Source organism: Crassostrea angulata, chromosome 5 (assembly GCF_025612915.1).
Source record: "Crassostrea angulata isolate pt1a10 chromosome 5, ASM2561291v2, whole genome shotgun sequence".
NCBI classification, from domain to species: Eukaryota; Metazoa; Mollusca; class Bivalvia; order Ostreida; family Ostreidae; genus Magallana; species Magallana angulata.
Genome location: NC_069115.1, coordinates 58,314,638 through 58,335,643, shown reverse-complemented (window position 1 = coordinate 58,335,643; position 21,006 = coordinate 58,314,638). Strand labels below are relative to the sequence as shown.

The 21,006-nt window shown below is 34.1% G+C and overlaps 1 protein-coding gene across 1 annotated transcript; it reads right to left on the bottom strand.

Moving 5' to 3' along the window:
* Positions 1 to 317: 317 nt before the first annotated feature.
* LOC128185532 (uncharacterized) lies at positions 318 to 1,829 on the bottom strand. Its single transcript, XM_052855108.1, has 3 exons — positions 1,316 to 1,829; positions 898 to 1,050; positions 318 to 700 (listed from the first exon to the last, which is right to left on the bottom strand). Exons 1-3 carry the CDS (start codon positions 1,827 to 1,829, stop codon positions 318 to 320), a joined length of 1,050 nt encoding a protein of 349 aa, XP_052711068.1.
* Positions 1,830 to 21,006: the final 19,177 nt, after the last annotated feature.

The window sequence follows — 21,006 nt, the reverse complement described above, 5'->3', positions numbered from 1 at the left end:
ACAAATTTCGTAGACCCGCTAATACATTTTCCATTAGTCTCTCAAATGTGGCTGCAGCATTACATAAGCCAAATGGCATGACCTTGAATTGGTAAAAACCATGTGTGGTAACAAATGCTGTCTTTTTTTTTATCTTTAGGGTCCATCGTTACCTGCCAATAACCGCTTGCTATGTCTAAACAACTAAACCATTGTGATCCCCTAAATGCATCAAGTGAGTCATCTATACGTGGTAGAGGGTATGAATCTTTTTGCGTTACTTCGTTGAGTTTCCGGTAATCGATACAATATCGAATGCTACCATCCTTTTTGATTACTTATACAATTGGTGCACTCCAAGCGCTAGAGGATGGTTCTATAATTCCTGCTTTAAGCATTCTCTGCACTTCCTCTCTTGCTGCTTCTTTCTTATGAAGAGGTATCCGTCTAGGCTGTTGCTTGATTGGTCTTGCGTCTCCTGTGTTAATTTTGTGGGACACAATATTTGTCTTCCCTAGGTCTGTCTCTGATTTTGCGAATACTTTAATGTGCTTCTGCAAAAGATCCCTTACCAGTTCTTGTTGTTCCTTAGAAAGGTTCTTGGTACAAGAGTCCCATAATGGTTTCACATAATTTGTAAAGCTTGTGTCTACAGCTGGCTCTATGTTGGTGTCATTCTTGGTTTGTACTTCACTTACATTTGGTTCTATTTCAGCTATAGCTGCAGAAGTATCTTTGTAAATTTTCAGCTCTTGGTCACTTACATTTACGACACGAATGGGTACCTACGTTCTTTGGGCTTTACTAGACATCTTGCAATTAAAAATCCGGACTGTTGAAGGTCACGTTTCGTTCCATCTATGAGGAGTTCTTTATCATTTAGATTTGGGTGAACTTTCCCTTCAATTATCATCTCACTTCTTGGGGGAATAGATAAAGTCTCTTGAATAGAAATTTGGAACACACTACTTTGATCACTGACAGTGTCGCATACTAGCTTCAGGTCACCAAGTGTAAGAGTTCCTTCCCCTAGGTGTAACTGACAATTATGTTCTCTGAGGAAATCAAAGCCTAGTATCATTTGTGCATCAATGTCAGCAACTATTGTTCTGTGTTCGGTTATTTCCCCTTTGATTTTGAATTGTAGTACAGTCTGACCCTCTGGGACAACAAGGTCACCATTTGCCATTCTTAAATTACTATAATTTGGCGGCTCTAACTTTGGTCTCATACATCTGTCTATTTCTTAATATTTCTTTGGATGAATTACTGTGATAAACGAACCAGTGTCAATGATGGAGTTTATTTTCAGATTGTAGTGTTAATGAGTTATTACTTGATCCCTTTATTTCTAAAACTTGTGGCCCTTTTTGTTGTGTAGTTGACGTTAGGCTGCTGGCGTCAACTACTGCACGTTTTTCTGGTACTTTGGTCACTACGCTGTTGGTGTGACCCGATTTTCTTTGACTCTTGTTTTCCTCTGCTTCCAGGTGCCGTTGTAGTAACCTACATTCACTCTTGATGTGACCATCTTTTTTGCAGTAGAAACATGGACCTTTCTTGTTGAAATTCTTTTCTGTGTTCTGGCTGATGAGAGCCATTTGGTGTGCATCATTTCTGATATTTGCATCCATCGGTTCTTCTCTCTGCATCTGTACCGCGACTCTGTTTCGTCTTCCGCGAACTTGTTGAAATGCCTTATATTCCAATGCTAGTCGTACTGCATCTTCTAAATTTCTATGTCTCCCTTGGAACACGGACCATTCCATTTCTTGTTCATTTAAACTTTCAATGAACGAATCCTTGGTAATCTGATCGCGGAAATCAAGGGGTGCGTTTGGGTAAGCCATCCTTACAAGTCCCTTGATATCTTGCATCAATTCCGTGATAGATTCATTTTTCCTCCGTACTCAGCTCTTTAACTGTGTCTTGTAAATCTCTTTCTGATTTTCTGGTTCAAATCTTGCCGATAATGCAGAAACGAGGTGACGAAAACTGTATCGATACTCTGGTCTTAGATCACTCAGAACGCTTAATGCCGGTCCCTGTAGACTCGTAGCTAACTCTAGTGCTTTAGTTTCGTCGTTCCAGTAGTTGAGTTCAGCGATCATGTCAAAATGCACTAAGTAATCGTTCCAATTCATAGTACCATCAAACGTTGCCGGTTTTCTTCCTCTCGGTTCCTGTGTTCGTCTGAATTCGGGTTCCGGTGCTCGTCTTGAGTAACCATCGTAAGGTACGTCGTGTTCATAACGATCGTGCTTTCTCTCTTGATTAGCTTCAAATGGACGCATGATTGGGCGAACTTCGTCGTTCCCGTGAATAAAAGAACTTCTTGATGTCATTGGATATGACGAACTTGTTCTTGAATAATCATAATAACGAGGTTCATCGTACGAATTCGGCATAGAAGTGGTTCTGTACAGCTGGTATGCGTTGTGCGTATGTTCGTCCTCGTACATGGTATTGATGCCAAAACGCACATTATTTTGGTCTGTCGATCGCTTGTCATCACTTGTTGGTTTCACTTGATTTTGTAACGAGTTCATTTGTGATTTCAAAGATTTTTATTTCGTCGAGAATCACGCGTAAACTGTTTTGCTTACATGGATTTACACTGGTACTATCGCCTATTATGCTGTGGTCGTTATTGTTATTGACCCGTAAAAGAACTTCTCTACTTGGGGTACCATCAATAAATTGTCCTTGATGAGGTTCTTCAATATGATCGTTTTCCTGCATAACTTCTTCTTCGTTCCTTGACATCGTCGTAATTGTAAAAGTGTTGCAGTTTTTAAACAGATGATCCCACACCTGCCATCAATGTAACGAACCGAGGGTACGGGTAAATGCTTAAACTTAATTATGGGTTGCTGTTTGATTATTAACTTGCGTCAAGGTTCAAAAAGAATTAAATTTGGTCACAGTTTATAGAAATCGTTGATTCACTTTTTAAATTCAATTTGCCGCAACTGATATAAATACTCCGTATAACGTTTTAACCATTTATTGCAACGAACGAATGGTTCCATATAAAAACACGTATAATTATTACTATTATACAGTACGGTTGGTACAACGTTATAGCGACGAACCAATCCAGGACGCCCTAATACAAAAGTTGTATTAACTTACTAATAGCTAAAAGACTTGGTAATGTCAATACATACCACTGTCAAGCGAGTTGCTCTTCACCGTCAACTGAACTTTTCTTTCAAAACACCGTCTTTTTATGCCCTCTCTTGTTATGTTGATGCTGAGACGTTGACAACGTCAACGTCATAAGCGTTAACTAACTTTTATCTCATAATAATTATATGATAACACTGTACCAACATAAAATACATGACATTTAACATTTTTACATTATAATCCAAAATTACAATTAATAAAGTTAAATTACATCAATTATAATTGTTCATTTCGATTGTCACTATTTTGTTATAAAGAGTTTAAATAGTTTTAAACATCGGGCTCAAAGTAAGTAATATACTGCAATGGCATGGCGGTTAGTCAGAACGAAAGTAAACAAGTCTGTATTCTCATGGAATAAAAGGATTTATATAACAATGTAAATAAAACAGTCAAAACAACACACAAATAATTAAAACAAATGATGATATAGTCTTAACACAGGAATCTTAACAATATATTTTTGAGAGTTCATATAACCTTCAATAAAAGCCAAAATACCCGTTCCGAGGTAAGTTATTGTCCCCCAAACCTTCATTTTTAAACTTCCTGTTGGTCCCTGTCCGAGGTATCTCAAACAAACGCCTTTCCATATTCTTCTTTTTCTCTCTCCAAACTTTGATTTTACGGTCAGGTTTTATTACGACTGTCATCTTATCACTGAAAATAGCATTTTTCAGTGTTGCTGAACTTCCCCTCCCCAATTCATTTGTTCTCCGATATTTTTGACGATGTAATTCTCGCTAGATATTTCTACATGAAACAGGTTTAGGCACTGACCTATTAAAATCCCAAGTAATATCTGTTAAAATTTTCCTTTCTGTTTTCTGTCTCTTTTTACAATCTTTGATAAAAGACTAAATTGATTCAAAAACCTATCGATGGTTGAAGGAGTCAAATGCAGAATTTCAGCTACTTTTGCCGACTGTAACCCATTTTCAATTAGTGAAATAATACTCTTTTTCTCATCAAGAGTGAGTTCTCTGCCCTTTCTACCCATGCTTGTTGTTTACATTGACGTATAAAAATAGCAGCAGTTATGACTACTTATGGTTTACAAAGGATAAATTTAGCCTACGGCAGCTCGTTGCTGACAAAAATAACGAAAATCATAATTGTTAAATAAGATTTTATTGAGGTTAAACATCGATTTTTTTCGGCGGTCATTTTGAAAAAAAAATGACATATTTTTGGCAAGAGAGTGTATATACCCTGAATTGGTACCAAGATAATTTTGTAATTCATTGTTTTAAAGATTAAAATTGGCCACAAATCATCAATATATAGCAGGTTGCTATGAAAGGGGATGGCAAGAGACAGCATTTGTAAGGCACACATGTTTGTTTCAGTTCTAGGTGAAGCCGTTTGGTATTTCCATGCGATTGCGATATTTGACTGTCTAATGGAAACAATCGACGTCCTTGTGCCTTTCATGGGACGAGTTTTAAATTTGGTAATATTTTGATGATGTTTTTATAGTTGTTGGCAAGTCATTCAACGATATGTATTAAAATATTATAAAACGTTATTAGAAAAACCGCTGAGAGTGGGTCTTAAAAGCAAAAAGGAGTTCATATTTGGGGCATCTCATTTAAAAACAAGAGGCCTATAGGGCCACATCGCTCACCTGAGCAACAATGGGGGTTCAAAAGATATTGTGCCATATGGCCCTCGGTAGAATAACAAAAAAATAAATATTGTAAAGTATTCGAATTTTACACTTATTTTTGCATACACGTAATCTTTGACATTGTACCTTCATTAAATACTGTTTTTACACAGAATAAGAAAATCCTACGCAAGATATAGAACTAAATATTAGGTAGGGGTACACTGTTATATAACTTTAATTCCCTGTATTTTCGTTCTGCCCCCCTCCCCCACTTAATAAAGCTATCAAAATATATGAGAGCATATAGGTATATTTTCTTCCTCGACTACTTACTAGTTATTGTTTTTTTTAAAAATATTATAGTTATTGTATTTTATCAAAATAATCCTACATGTATACATGTGAAGAAGAAAATTGCACCTCAATGCGCCCAATTTCTCAAATTAAAAATATTCAACAATTTGATTTGTCTTCTCCATTATAATTAAATTACTGTTGTTTACCTCGCGTAAACTCGTGACTTTTATAACTTTAATCACACTTGATTGATGAATACACTGGAATGAAAAATGCTGTCACGTGACATGTTAAAGAGCTACAAGTGAAAAGCTGTCAATGTAACAGCAAACCGGGTTTTCTTTAGTGTGAACTGTATCCATATTCCATGTCAACCCGTATCCAGTGATATGGAGTACCTTATATGCAATATTTTGCCAAAAAATGACTAAGTTCAAAAGCTGGGTTTTTTTCATAAATTATCAGTTATAAAAATCCTAGCAATATGCACACCTTGTGATATATGTACAATTGATCTGCAAAAGAACAACTTCCTATCTTGAGAACTGTAGGAGGAGTTATCCGTACAATGAGGGTACCCTATATGCAATATTTTGCCAAAAAAAGACTAAGTTCAAAAGCTGGTATTTTTTCATGAATTATCGCAAATCAAAATCCTAGCAATATGCCCATCTCTGATGTATGTACAATTGATCTGCAAAAGAACAACTTCCTATCTTGAGAACTGTAGGAGGAGTTATCCGTACAATGATGGTACCCTATATGCAATATTTTGCCAAAAAATGACTAAGTTCAAAAGCTAGTATTTTTTTTCATAAATTATCAGTTATAAAAATCCTAGCAATATGCACACCTCTGATATATGTACAATTGATCTGCAAAAGAACAACTTCCTATCTTGAGAACTGTAGGAGGAGTTATCCGTACAATGAGGGTACCCTTTTGGCAGCCGCCCGCCCGCCATTTTCACCATTTAACCGTTGGAAAACCCGGTAAATAAAAATCAATGTTACCGTATTGACAGGCACATCACTCTAATTAACTATGGCCCACCCATTATTTTCATTTTTTTTCAAAAATAACAAATGGCTACAAACCAGGATAATTTTCCGCTGTAATATTTTCTTAGGAATAAGCGATAATTCTTTTATCCCCGCAACAGAAATGTGTCAGAACTATGGAAACTGTTTTAACGATGTCTTTTTTATTTACCGGTACTCACACTTCACATTAATCATTGTATAAAGAGGGGGCCCCAGAGAGTAGTTATATACAGCATATCATTCTTTAATATTTTTTTGTTCAAGTATGTAACATACTCTAATTCATGTAGAATTTCTAATGATCAACCAAAATTTCAGCGTCAATCGTAGAATTGTAAGCAAGATGAGCTCAAAATGTTGCTAGGTTTGAGTCATATTTTGTTCACATGAGTTTATTACATTCAGCTTAAGATTTTTAACTTGGTATTTCCTATTCGGCATTTAAAATGGACAAAAATGAATGGCCTCAGATCTGTGTACAAACATAGAATTGTGAGCAAATCTCTGTATCTTGCTTATAATTCGAAGCTTAACACTCAAATATGGTAAGTAAATAGAAATTGTAAACAATTAAACACAAGAAACATACACTTTATCAAATAAAGAACACAATTTATTTTTCAAAATGAATCATATACATGTATATACCTACATATTTCCGTCAGCGATATTAAACTATTTAAACTGAATAAACTCGAGAAAATGCCGAGCATCTCAACAAAACATATTGCATTATTCTACCATTACGCAAAAGATGATACCGAATTACCGATGGCCTGATTGAATTGCATTTTAGTTCTTTCTTCATACATCAGATGTTGCTGACTTTTCGCAGGTAAACGGTAAACTGTTTGATTTACCGAAGTCTCTGTTTGATTTGATACGTAAAATCGGGAAATACAAGCGACAGTTCCCAGGTCAACGCAAAGCATAAATGAAAATGAAACGAAAATCACAACAAGCTAACACCACCGTCATATGTGAAAACTGTCAACGCATTGAAATATTTAGCCTCAATTTACTTCACAAAATCGGCACCAATGTATTTTGCATGTTTCAAAGATTCCCTTCGTACACAAATTGTTGCACAACAAATTCATCATTGTCAGATCGACTCGTTTATCATATAGTGTCATGGCTGCTTTAAACAAAGAACCTCGTTTTAGAATTAAGTAATACGAGTCTTGGTAAAATGGGTAAGCAAACCCGGGCCGGGGCAAAATAAAAGCCGGGGCAGATCGGCAATCGTCAATTCCAATTACGCATTTTTTGCAGCAATATTTACAGCGAATACAAATATACTGGTCAGTAAATATCTTGAAATTGTAATGAGATTGGCAGATTAATAACTGTCAATCTTTTGTTTTGCCCTTGCCCGGTCATGCCTACCCATTTTACCAAGACTCATGGATGCTATAAATTGCTTGAAACACGCCTTTTCTTTCCTATTATTTTCGTAGTAACTCAGATTTGAAACAGAATTAGCCCATAATTTTTGCAATTTATATTTTCTTTCCCATAAGGATTATTCATGCTAAATCACGTTGAATTTGTCTCAGTAGTTCTTGAGAAGAAGATTTTTTTAAAATGCACCCCATTTTTTTTTTTTACAGTTTTAAGGTTTTCTCCGCTTTTAATGAAATTTTTTCTTTCATTTTTGCAATTTATATTTATCTCTCCATAAAAATGCTTTGAGCCAAAATTTGGTTGAATTTGGTTAAGTGGTTTTAGAGAAGAAGTTCAAAATATGAAAAGTTTACAGACGGACAGACGGACGGACAGACAGACGGACGGACGGACGACGGACAAAATGTGATCAGAATAGCTCACTTGAGCTTTCAGCTCAGGTGAGCTAAAAAAAAGCTTAGCGATATTTCCCCAAATTTTTTAGTAATTGCTTAATGATGTTTTTTTTCTATTTTGTCCGATGTCCGCACCTTTCTAGGGTAAAGGCATTTTTAAACGTTTCACTAGAAATTTTATGCCAGAATTAAAAAATTTTGCACTGGTCAATGGACAAAGGATTTTAGTGAGATTCTTCGCCGAGGTTATTCGAATCAGCGATATCTAAACAATTTATAATTAACCCGGATGCTGGCACAAGCACTATATGCGTCTTGCTATGATAGGGGTTAGCTTGAAAGTAGCACGTGAAAGCAAGCTATTACTACACATTTACAAGAGCAATGTTGCTGGAATGGTTTTGGCTGTTACAAAAGTTTTTGATTTAGTGATTAGAATTGGTAAAATAAATCTTTATTGGAAGTATTTTGTTTTATTTCACAACAAAAAAATTGATTTTTAAGTTAGAAGTTATATGAACAAAATGCAAAAAGCAACGAGTTGGTCTTCCGTCAATGCCTTAAATAAAGTTGGAAGTTCCTGCTAGAAGTAGTTTTCTAAAACTAACGACAACTGTTACTTAACAAGACAAAAATCAAATGTTTCTTGGTACATAGTCTTGTTTTATCAACTTGTTTGTCAGTAGCTTGTCTCTCCCTAGAAACTGTTCATACGAAGAGCATGCCCTTGCGTATCGAATTAACTAAGAGACAAAAACACCATATGCAGATGATTATTGCTACATAAGTAAGGAAAGTTACCTATAGGAAAATTGAAGTCATCGCGTTTATCATAAAGTCATGTTGTTAGGTTATCATCAATATCCATTTCCAGTAAAATATACAAATATGAAACAAATGACGCAGATTAGTCGTATCTTTTATTTTAACTTAAAATAACAATTATATCATTAGAAATTCATGTAAAAATTGTCATTAAAAAATCTAAGGCAGAAAAAATTTGACCCGGCCTCGTTAAATACTAGTAAGATATTGACGTCAGTATGAAAATGTATAGCATCCAAGTGCAACATTCTTGCATTGGTATATAGGGGGCATTCGAGAAGATAATGTTCGTTAGTTTCGGATTTACTGCAAGTGCAAAAAGGGTTATTTAATATATTGCGACAGAAAAGGTGATGTTTTAAAATGCTGCTTTTAGGTCTACGTCTGGTATGAAAAATCTGATCTCTACGTTGACCGAAGTAAAAGTAATTAGGAAAAATATTTTTGGTCTGCAATTTACGCTTTAAATTTGATAGGGAAAGATTTTGTTTCCTGGCAGAAGAGAGAGAGTATTCCAGAGATTATGTTTTTGATGAAAGAAATGAGTTTTGGTAGTATATTGCAATTGTGTTGTACAGTACCTGCAACGTTATTTTTTACAATCCTATGTCCTATCGTATCGTGTATCAATCCTATTGTATCGTGCGTTAATTCTATCCTTTCGTGCGTGTATACTGTTCTATCGTGCGTGTATACTGTCCTATCGTGCGTGTATACTGTCCTATCGTGCGTTAATCTTATCAGGTTTATCGTTTCATTTCAACAATTCTTCCGTTTATCCTATCGTGGTAATCGTTTCGTGCCTTTTCACAAGCAAGTTAATTTATTACTAAGTTGCAACTCGTTCGGTGCGCCGTATACGAATATTTATTGAACAAGAATTGTAAAATCCTATCCAACATTCCGTCATGATACTAATTTATATTTTTTTTAGATCAAAATTTACCAATATATCTTGTAAATCATATCTGTTAACATTGAAAATGAAAAACGAAGTTCTTAAGAACAAGGTAACAGATTTACCTGTATATCGAATATATTAAATCGTACGTAGAGTGTATACCTGCGTAAACATTAACTTTTAAGCGATATAATTTGTTTGCATCATATTTTACAGAAACAAAAATATTTATGATATAATTTATATTTTTATAAAATTAAAACCCGCGTTGTATTTTAATTGAACCCGTTATTTTCGGTGTGATTGCCTGACGTCATGACGCCAGGCATATCTAAGGTTTAAAAGTTGCAATCTCCGAAACAGTGCAGACAATGGGACAAGCAATATTATGGTATTTCACAAAAAAGATTAACCGATGCATGTTTAAAATGTCAGCATTTACGTTCATAATTGATGAAAACGTTATATGGCATGTAATAACAACACCGAGCAAGAGTTTTCAAGTAAAAGGGACGGTCACCATGCAGGGCACGTGTGTAATCCTGCTTTAAAAATAGAACAGCATTCCACCATATTTAAACGGTGAAAAATGGGGAGGGGGTCATCGCAACAAGTTGTAACCTATTGTCTATTACGGTTCAATGCAAGAAATAATTGGTGTTGGATTATCATTATTACAAGAGAGTCGTCAATTTGGATTAAAACAAATATATATTTATACAGCTGGAATGTTTAATGGAGGAACTAAATCGCCAAAGCGGGCTGTGACCCCATTTTCGTTTAGTTGGGCGATTTCATTAATCTTGAAAAGGGAACATAACTCGCGTGTCTTACTAAATGTACATTACCACATTTAAAAATTACTAAACAAGTGTGTTTGTTAATTCGATAGATTTCCTGCAAAATATCCGATCCAAAGTATAATATACATATATGTAGCTGTTACAAAACAAATGTCAAAAAATTCATCCAACCCTCCCCCCAATGGATCTCTGCCAATGGATGAGGTCATTCGTTGCGTGAACGGTAAAGCAGGATTTCGCGCCCAAATGTCTCATTCATAGTTTTTGTGTGTCGATTAGTTGACGAGTCTGTTGGGATCATGCAAATACCCTCAGAGCACACCGTGTGTTTACATCACAGGCACGTAGCATCGGGGGTTGGGGTGAGGGAGGCTGTTTTCCCCTCCCCTCCTTTTTGACAGCTGGCACTTTTCTTAACTTTATAGGATAAATGGAAATATCATGGATTTGCCGCCCCCCCCCACACTTTTGTAGGAGCAGCATGCAATAATAAAAAGTTCTGCAAATAAGGAATTCTAATTGGATTGAAGTTACAGTTACGTTTTTTTTATCATGAATTTGAGAATTCACCCTTTTTTAATTGCTTGTCAAGATGATTTTAATGAAGCTGCCCACACACATTCAAAAACAATATATGTTTGTATACCCTCTCATATTTCATATGGTTGGAAGTTTTAAAAAATGCCTTTCAGTTGATTTTGCAATTAATATAACAAATACAATTTGATAAAAACGATTATTTACTATCCAGCTTTCAAACTTACATGTACTTATATGATATGTGTGCATTCCTAAAAAATTGAATTAATAAAATAAATGAATTTTAAGTGATATATATGTACATGTTCTAGATCGAAGAAAAGACTAACATTTCGTCTTAAATTTGCATGTTCCATTTATAAATTTATGATCAGCAGCGAAAATTAAAATTCATTTCTGATAAGATAGCCTAATTGATACATGCATGCTTCCATTGAATAAATTTGTTTAGTCAGGCAAGCTTTTTGGAAAGCTATTACTTGTATTAGATTTCAGGCTGAAATGTTCTCTGCAATCAGCTAGGGTGTGTGGTAATGAAAACAATGTTAACAAATCGTACGCGGAATGTGTATCTGCGTAAATATTTATTTAACTTGTCTGTAATAATTCGTTTAATGCATCATTTTCTTAAACAGAAAGAAATGAACTTATTTATATTTACTTTAAAAAAGGGTTGGATTTATATATTAATTAAACCCGCTATTTTCCGAGTGATTTAATCTCGGGCTGAAATATTCGCGGCGATCGGCTTGGGTGTTAGGTAATGAAACAATTTTAACAATACAGAAAATTTATTGATCATTAAAGCTCATAATTTTAGTTTTAAGAAATTTACTGGTCATTTTTTATGAATTCTATAAATGATGCAGCGATGATTAACAACTCGGCAATTGTAACTAAAAAGAACTTCAACGTAAATATTTATTTGTACGTGTTCTTCCTCAAATTCTGCCATATCAGTTTGTTCGTAGAGATCGTTTAAAGCGATTATACGTTTATCATGAACATCGTTTATCCTTTCCTATCGTGTATCAATCCTATCATATCGTGCGTGTATACTGTTCTATCGTGCGTTAATCCTATCCTTTCGTGCGTGTATATTGTTCTATCGTACGTTAATTGTATCCTATCGTGCGTGAATCCTATCCTATCGTTTATCTTGTAAAAAATAACGTTGCGGGTACTGTATTTGACCTGAGAAATACGTTCTGCAAATTGTATACATGATTTTACAAGCACGGACACTGTGCCACAACATTCACCTCCTAATAAGCAAATGCGATCAAGTCCATACTAATGATCTGACGCACTGTAGTCAGCGGTAGAAATTCATTTTTGTTTTATAACTCGGCGACGACAGGCTCATAACTGGACCTAATTATACGAATTTCTTCATGAGCAAAAGCAACTATACAGTACGTATGTAACGATTGTACTTGAACCAATTTCTGTAGAATTAATATTACCATTAAGATAAAACTACCAAAAGAAAGGGAGAGAAAAAGGTGTGAAACTATAAATTCATAATCCGAATTTTTCGGATATTTGCACGCTCTTAACAATAAAATCTTTCATATGGATTTTTAACTTGAAACTTTTTCACTTTTTCTATATATCTTTTATCAACATCTGAATTTGCTGCAACAGAATCACCTCCTGACCTGAGTGAATGAAGTCTAAAATTTAGATTAGAAACATCATATTTTAACATGAAAACAAAGTTTACTTTTGCAGCTGTGTAACTAATAGGCTTATTTTTCTTGATCAGACGCACCCCTTTTTTCTAAATACTGGTTTTAAAATTTACTCTGACAACAATATATTCATATTTGCAGCAGATACATAATATAAAAAAACATTTTGTATGCACAAGCAAACGTAACACTAACTTAACTGATCAGTTTTTCCTTTTTTCAATTAATTTGTTTTACAAACCGCATAACAGGTTATTTTTACTACTGTGATTTTTTTAGGAGTTTTGCTTAAAATGCGAAAATACCATGAAAAGCTTATTTACAATAAATTTTAAATAACACGAACCAGTGCTGAAGGTCAATATAACGGTATGTCGGTGTTTCGAGGCCCGTTATAGGACCGAGAACTGTCTGATGTGTTGTTCATACAAAAGTGTTTGAGGCATATATGGTACTTAAATCACTGCCATTGAATATCATTGTTGATTTACCTGAGACAGCCGGATTTTAAAGAATAACTGTATTGTAACCACTGGTAACAGTCTGATATTAAGAAGCTTACTAATATATCAGACTGTCACAAGTAAAATTTTTGACCGATGGAACATGGGAATGACATTACAGCAGTGTTTTAATGTTCATAAATTAAATGAAAAAAGAATATCGATTTCTTTAAAAATATTTTCATGAATTAATTATTCCTTAAAAATGCCGTGACATAACGTCTATTCATTTACATTTCATTTTTTTCTAGTGATATTCATGTCTTTTGAGAATTGTAATAAGTGATTAACTATCCATAAATGTCTTGAGAATTAAGATCATATTTCAGAGAGAGAGAGAGAGAGAGAGAGAGAGAGAGAGAGAGAGAGAGAGAGAGAGAGAGAGAGAGAGAATGTGGGTTTACTATATTGAAGCGAATATAGGTTAAAATGAACATTTTTATTTAAAACATTTGATTTTCCAAAGCCAAGCATTAGCACATGAATAATGTCGTAAAATTGTCTTGAAAAGCCGTAGAATCTGTGTTATCAAATATATAGATTTGTAATGAACCCGGCCGTAAATCGATTTTTTCAGAGGGTAGTGGAGGGGGGTTGAAACAAATACCGTTTTAATTCTCTCTGCACTCATCGTTGTTTTGTTTTTTAAGGAAAGGGCCCGGCAATCTGAATTTTTTTTATATGCCATACAAGACAAACTTTAATTAGATTTAACACGCATAAAATAATCGAAGATAATTTCAATCGAGAATTTTATAGGCAAAAGTCACCGATGTACACACATTTAGGTTTTTTTTTTTATTTTATTGGACAAATTATCAGCAAAGACATATCACAATTAGGATAAGACTTCTATATAGTGCACATGGTGATAATGTATTCCAAGCTGTATACACCAAAAGCCGTCGTCATCGAAACGGACACAATTAATCTTTGAGATAGGAGTGTAAATGCGTTAAAGGAATTTATAAAACTCGTAAAAAAGAATAAAAAAAATAAAAGAGCACGTAAGAAATACCTGATATACGGCATTCCTCATCAACTCAATTAGTTTTACATTTTTCAGGAGCATGGTCAAAATTTTGGTTAAAAAACCCACATTTCTAATAGGCAACCAAAATCCAAGCCTCGGTCGCGTCGTCGAAAAAATAGCAAGATACAGAACGATGTATTTGCACAAAGACACAAATGATATCTTGGTTTTAAAAAATTTAGTTTTGATATCATTTGAATTTGCTGGGTTTTTAAGATTTGATGAGATTAGCTCTTTAAAGTAGACAGTCATGATTTTGGTCTTATTTTATTCCACTGTCATTTTTGCTTCAGTAATGCATTTCTAACGACCAACCAAAATTTGAATATCATTCAAAACCTATTTGTCAGTGCTAACATTTTAAAATCCAGAGTAAATCTGGCAAATACTGGGGATTTTGCATTGCAACAGACACTAAAAGTACCCAGATTATACATGTGTACCGTTGAAAAAGTGTGCGAGGTATTTTAATTGACTCCCCAAATTGTAAAAAATAATTATTAATCAATAATCAATATTACCCATTATAAATATTTGTGAGAAATCTACTTTCGTTTCTGTGACTTTTTACAAGTGAAAAATTATATTTATATGTCAATGAAAATATATTTGTTATTTTCCCTTTCAGTGATATTAATTGAATTTCTTTCACAAGTACAATTGTGTACTTTTATAATAATCGTCCAAATCTGACAGGAACAATAATTTGGGGCAAACTATAAAATTCTATGCCCTGTGTTGTTTTGATGCAAAAATCTTTTTTCTGTGGAGATTGTATCTTTTCAAGTTTGGAAGGTGTTTTGAGAACTGGGCAAACTGATAATTAATCGAGGATAATGTAGGGGTTTTTTTTGGCAGTAGTTTTTATGAAACTGAGATGTTTGCATTTACTCTATATGTTAATTGTTTTATGCAAACTTCAGGGTAGCGTTGTTCTATTTCATTTTTTAATTACGGAATATACATAAGGTATTTATAGTTATCAGGAGATCACGTGCACCGAGTAGTAGTAATGTACTACCCAATTTCGTTGTTCTTACATCTATTTTAAAACGGAAAATATCAGTTTTTGGTCTGAATGCAAACAAAAACTAGTGGGTATTGTTTTATTATTATTTTTTTTTTTTTTACAAAAAAACACATGTATCCCCTTCTCCCCAAGGATTCTAATATGGGGCAAATTTAACAATTGAAAAAAAAATGATGTCAGCTATATGTTACCCAGACCTAGAAAAGCTTTTTGTCTTTTTCTTAATTTGACCTTGAGTAAAACATGGTCAAGGTCATATATAAATCAATAGTACACCTAAGTGTATTATTATTGTTCTTTGTTTAAAGTTTGAAAGGTCAAAACTTTTAGTGGCTTGCACTCCTTCTCAATACCATCTACCTATGTTCCAAGTTTGAAGTCTTAATGTCAAAGGGTATTAAAGTTATGACCCAGACAAAATTTTAATATTTTTTTCTTAATTTGACCTTGATTAAAACAAAGTCAAGGTCAAATATTATTCAAAAGTACACCTAAGTGTATAATTATTGTTCTTTGTTTAAAGTTTGAAGTCCTTCTGTCAAAGTATATTCAGGAATTGAACAATGATTTCTTTCTAATTTGACCTTGAAATAAAAATTTTAGGGCAAGGTCAAAATTTTTGGTAATATTCAAATAGGTTATATACCATCTATCTATGATACAAAAGTCTGTATGTTGAAGGAGTCTTGTGTTATGGTCCCGACAATATTTTTTATGAAAAGCTTGACATTGAAGAACAAAATAGGCCAAGGTCAAACTTTTAGTGGCATGCACTCCTTTATTAATACCATCTACCTTTGTTCCAAGTTTGAAGTCTTAATGTCAAAGGGTATTAAAGTTATGACCCAGACAAAATTTTATTATTTTTTTTCTTAATTTGACCTTGAGTAAAACAAGGTCAAGGTCAAATATTATTCAACAGTACACCTAAGTGTATTATTATTGTTCTTTGTTTAAAGTTTGAAGTCCTTCTGTCAAAGTATATTCAGAAGTTGAACAATGAAGTTTTTTCTAATATGACCTTGAAATAAAAATTCTAGGTCAAGGTCAAACATTTTGGTAAGGTTCAACTAAATTATATACCATCTATCTATGATACAAGTTAAAAGTCTGTATGTTAAAGGAGTCTTTTGTTATGGTCCGGACAATATTTTTTATGAAAAGCTTGACCTTGAAGAACAAAATAAGTCAAGGTCAAAACTTTTGTAAGCGTGCACTCCTTCTCAATACCATCTACCTATTTCCAAGTTTGAAGTCTTAATGTCAAAGGGTATTTAAGTTACAACCTGGACAAATTTGGATGAAGAAGAAGAAGAAGAACTAGACACGATCTCGTTGCGATCAACGAGGAGGTCTTCCGTCCGATTTTTAGAAGAGAAAATGACCTTGCCTTTTATCTTCATCAACGAAATATATAAGGAAAAGCAGATGTGATCTAAAAGAGCGATTGATGAAGGATTATACACCCCGTTGGATCCCTAATTTGAGAGACCAACCACATTTTCTTTCATATCAAATAAGAGGTCTTTATATTTCAATACATTTTGTGTAAAAAGTTAAGAAATTTGTTACCGTTCTTGATTTATCTGGAAGAGATCGTGGGAACGGATAACAAACAAGTTTTGGTTGCAGATTGTTAACCGCATTTTTTCATTGTATTTTGTTCAATATTGCTTTTTGAAATTGATTTTTTTTATTTTGGGACGTTTATAATAAGTTCGGAATTTTAACCCCTTAAATCCCTTATTACATAAAATAGGAGTAAACAATTTTCATGTATAGGTAGAAAACATTTCGAGTAACATAATTGCTTCTGTAATGTATAACAAAATATCTCACAATTAAAAGTTATGGTTAAAAGACTTTAGAACTCTATCGGCCCCTAATTGAAGGGCCAGCCCCTTTTCTTGATAAGAAAAGAAAGCTCTTCTCATTTTAAACACACTTTGTTAAACAAGTGTTTAGAAAGTATGTACCGTTCAAGAGATATCTGGAGAAGATCATTTTAGGGGCCGACCTTAAAACTCCTTTAAGGAAGTGGCCAACACAAAAAGTTATGGTTACATATTATTGAATACTGCTTTTCAAATTCTTTTTATATTTTAAGAATGTCGGACTTCTGGTCCCTTAAAATCCCTAATTAAGTAATATAGGAGTAAACAATTTTCATGTATAGGTACAAAACATTTCGATTAATATAATTGCTTCTGTAATGTATTACTAAATATCTCACAATTAAAAGTTATTAAAAGACTTTAGAACTCTATCGGCCCCTAATTGAAGGGCCAGCCCCTTTTCTTGATGTGAAAAGAAAGCTCTTCACATTTTAAACACACTTTGTTCAACAAGTGTTTAGAAAGTACGTACCGTTCAAGAGATATCTGGAGAAGATCATTTTAGGGGTCAACCTTTATAACTCCTTTTAGGAAGTGGTTAACAAATAAGTTATGGTTACATATTGTTGAATACTGCTTTTCAATTTTTATTTTTATTTTGAGATATTGAAGATCAAAATGTCGGACTTCTGGCCCCTTAAATCCCGAATTAAGTAACATAGGAGTAAACAATTTTCATGTATAGGTACATAACATTTCGATTAACATTATTGTTTCTGTAATGTATTACAAAATATTTCACAATAAAAAGTTATGGTTCAATGACTTTAGAACTCTATAGCTATCGGCCCCTAACTTGAAGGGCCAGCCCCTTTTTCTTGGTGTGAAAAGGAAGCTCTTGTCATTTCAAACACATTTTGTTTAACAAGTGTTTAGAAATTCTGTACCGTTCTCGAGATATCTGGAGAAGATCAAAGCAGAAACAAAGCAATAACAAGAAGGTCTTCCGTTGGAAACGGAAGACCTTAATAAGAAGAACTAGATGCGATCTCGTTACGAGCAACGAGTGGGTCTTCCGTTCAATTTTATAATGAATGAGATAAAACTCATTATTTTGAAGATAAAATCGTAAGTCTACGCAAAAATAACGAAGAAAATTTTTTCGGCACTCAGAGCTTTAACCCGTGGCGCCTCGAATCTGACCATAACGACTGAGCTACTCAGACTGTCGTTTCAGGACTTTGACGCTTAATATCTCGAGAATGCGTAGATTGATTTTAAAACAAATTACATATTTTGGGTCAGTAAATGGGGGTCACTATCAACTGTAAAAAAAAATCAAATAAAATTTATGAAAAAATAAAAAAGTCCAAAAATTATTTTTTTTAATTGCCTCCCAGTGACGACCGGAAGTGACGGCAGACATTTTCTTGACCGAGATGCACTAAAAAACGATAGATCTATCATATCTGAAAATTTCAGCCCTATATCGTTACTTGTTTTTGAGAAACCTGACAGACAAAATTGACTTTTTAAAATCCCCTAATAATAATGTTTTTGTCTAATAATAAAAAAGTGTTTTTTCAACTTGTACTTCAGTCCAACAACCCCTTTATGTTGAATATTTTAGTTAGAAAAAAATTTGGAGAGAAAGAAATAGAGAGAAAGAACAAATTTTGGCTAAGGCGAGATAAGAACGCACAGCCTTTTTTCATAACAGTATTTCAGCAAAGGTTCGCGTCAAAACATGGCTGACGCGAAATAATTCCCAAATTTCTCTTTGAATTTAGGGCGTTTCCGCCCGGGACAGGAGCTGAATTTTTGTATGAGATGAAAAACAACGTGTGAGATGTCTGACTACTCAAGTTTGATAACAGTGCGAGGTCATTTGAAATATTGATGCGTGTTTGTGTCTGGAGGGGGGTGAAAAGACCCGAGTTTGATTTTCATCGTAAAAAAATCGAAAGTAGAATTTTGAGGAGTGGATCTCGGATTCGGTTAACGACAATTAGGGGAAGTCCTAAATCAATGACTGATGCATTTTACACATGTACATTGTATTTCAGTGTTGAGATTTTTTTTCGTGTCGTTTACTGTTATGTTTGACTGTTTTATTTCAACAGGATTGATAAAATCTTTATAAATGTAGAAATCACGAAATCAGTAATACGTAAATTTATTCGGTTAAAATTTGATGACAGTAATTTCCACAGTTCTAACATTCATAAGTAGTTCACACGCTATCGTAGATACAGACTAAACGGAAAGCAAGAAATATACATGCAACAGAAATATTACGCGGCTGCTTACATCCCTTGTACTGTGTAAATTTGAAGTCCCCGGCTATACTCGCCGCTTGATCTCAGGAATTTCTTCTTAATTGTTGAATCCGCTGCATATTTGGCAGACAATAAGAATGGGGTCCGAGGTACATTTGCACAAAATTTCATTAGGATTGAGTGAAGGGCTCGGGAGTTAAATTTTTTTTATACAGTACATGTCAAACACGACAATTGAAACTCAAATGCCAAAAAGTTCATAACTCTGTTAATAATGAACGAATTGATCTGATAATTAGTACAGTAATGTAGAATGGTATTAAGTTGAAATTAAAGGTCCAAGATCAAAGGTCAAGTAAAATCGGGCCAGAAAAACTAAATGGTTTTATGAAAGGGGAGGGGGTCGGTCGGTGACTTCTATTTTAAACTTAGAATATTAAATTCTAAATATTACATATTACACAATTACTAAATGAAATACATATGTTAGAACAATGTGTTAGCGATGTATTAAAGATGTAACTATTTATTTTTCCCAATATTGTAAGTTTATTTCAGTATGAATACATAGCTAAGGATCTCAATACACAAATACTGGGAAAAGCGCTATTATTGTAACTTCTTGCACAAAATTAAAACGGAAAAGAACAGAATCCATCATTTTAAAGATAAAATCGTAGGTGTAAGCGAAATATGAGTTTAAAACTTTTGCAGCACATTGGACTTGAACCCGGGTCGCCTGGGCACATGTCCACGACTCTTATGACTGAGCTACTCGGATTCTCGCTTCAAGAATTAGATCCTTAATATCTCGAGAATGTGTTGATCGATTTTAAAACAAATTACATATTCTGAATCAGTAGAACGGTCACTATCAACTGTAAAAATATAAAAGAAAAAAAATTAAAAAACAAAAAAAATTAAAAATTCATTTTTTAGGTCACCTGAGACACTCAGGTGACCTATTGCAATTGGTCTTCGTCCGTCGTCGTGCGTCGTGCGTTAACAATTTTACATTTTTAACTTCTTCTTGAAAACTACCAGGCCAATCGTTACCATTTTTGGTGTGAAGCATCTCTATGGTAAGAAGAATCTAAATTGTGAAATTTATGGCTCTACCACCCCTGGGGTGCCACGGGCGGGGCCAAATATGCAAAAAAGCCAAATTTTCAAAAATCTTCTTCTCTACTTCCACACATGTGAGGAAAAAACTGAATGCATGGTTATGATGTCCATGAAGCCCTCTACCAAAATTGTGAAATTTATGGCCCCTGGGTCAGGGGTTCTGGCTCTAGGGTGGGGCCAATATGGCCATATAGTAAAAATGTATTAAATCTTAGAAAATCTTCTTCTCTACTCCCATATATATTTGTTAAAAACTAAATGCATGGTTATGATGTCCATGAAGCCCTCTACCTTAATTGTGAAATTCATGACCCCTGGGTCAGGGGTTCAGGCTCTAGGGAGGGGCCAATATGGCCAAATAGTAAAAATGTATTAAATCTTAGAAAATCTTCTTCTCTACTATCATATATATTTGTTAAAAACTAAATGCATGATAATGATGTTCATGAAGCCCTCAACCTAAATTGTCAAATTCATGACCCCTTTGTTAGGTGTTCATGCTCTAGGGTGGGG

Coding starts and splice junctions, on each gene's coding strand:
- LOC128185532 (XM_052855108.1), bottom strand. CDS start 1,829: ATGGCTTACCCAAACGCACCCCTTGATTTCCGCGATCAGATTACCAAG. Junction 1,051..1,315: donor TTTAGAAATAAAGGGATCAA/GTAATAACTCAT, acceptor AAATGATACTAG/GCTTTGATTTCCTCAGAGAA. Junction 701..897: donor TTTATCTATTCCCCCAAGAA/GTGAGATGATAA, acceptor ATACTTCTGCAG/CTATAGCTGAAATAGAACCA.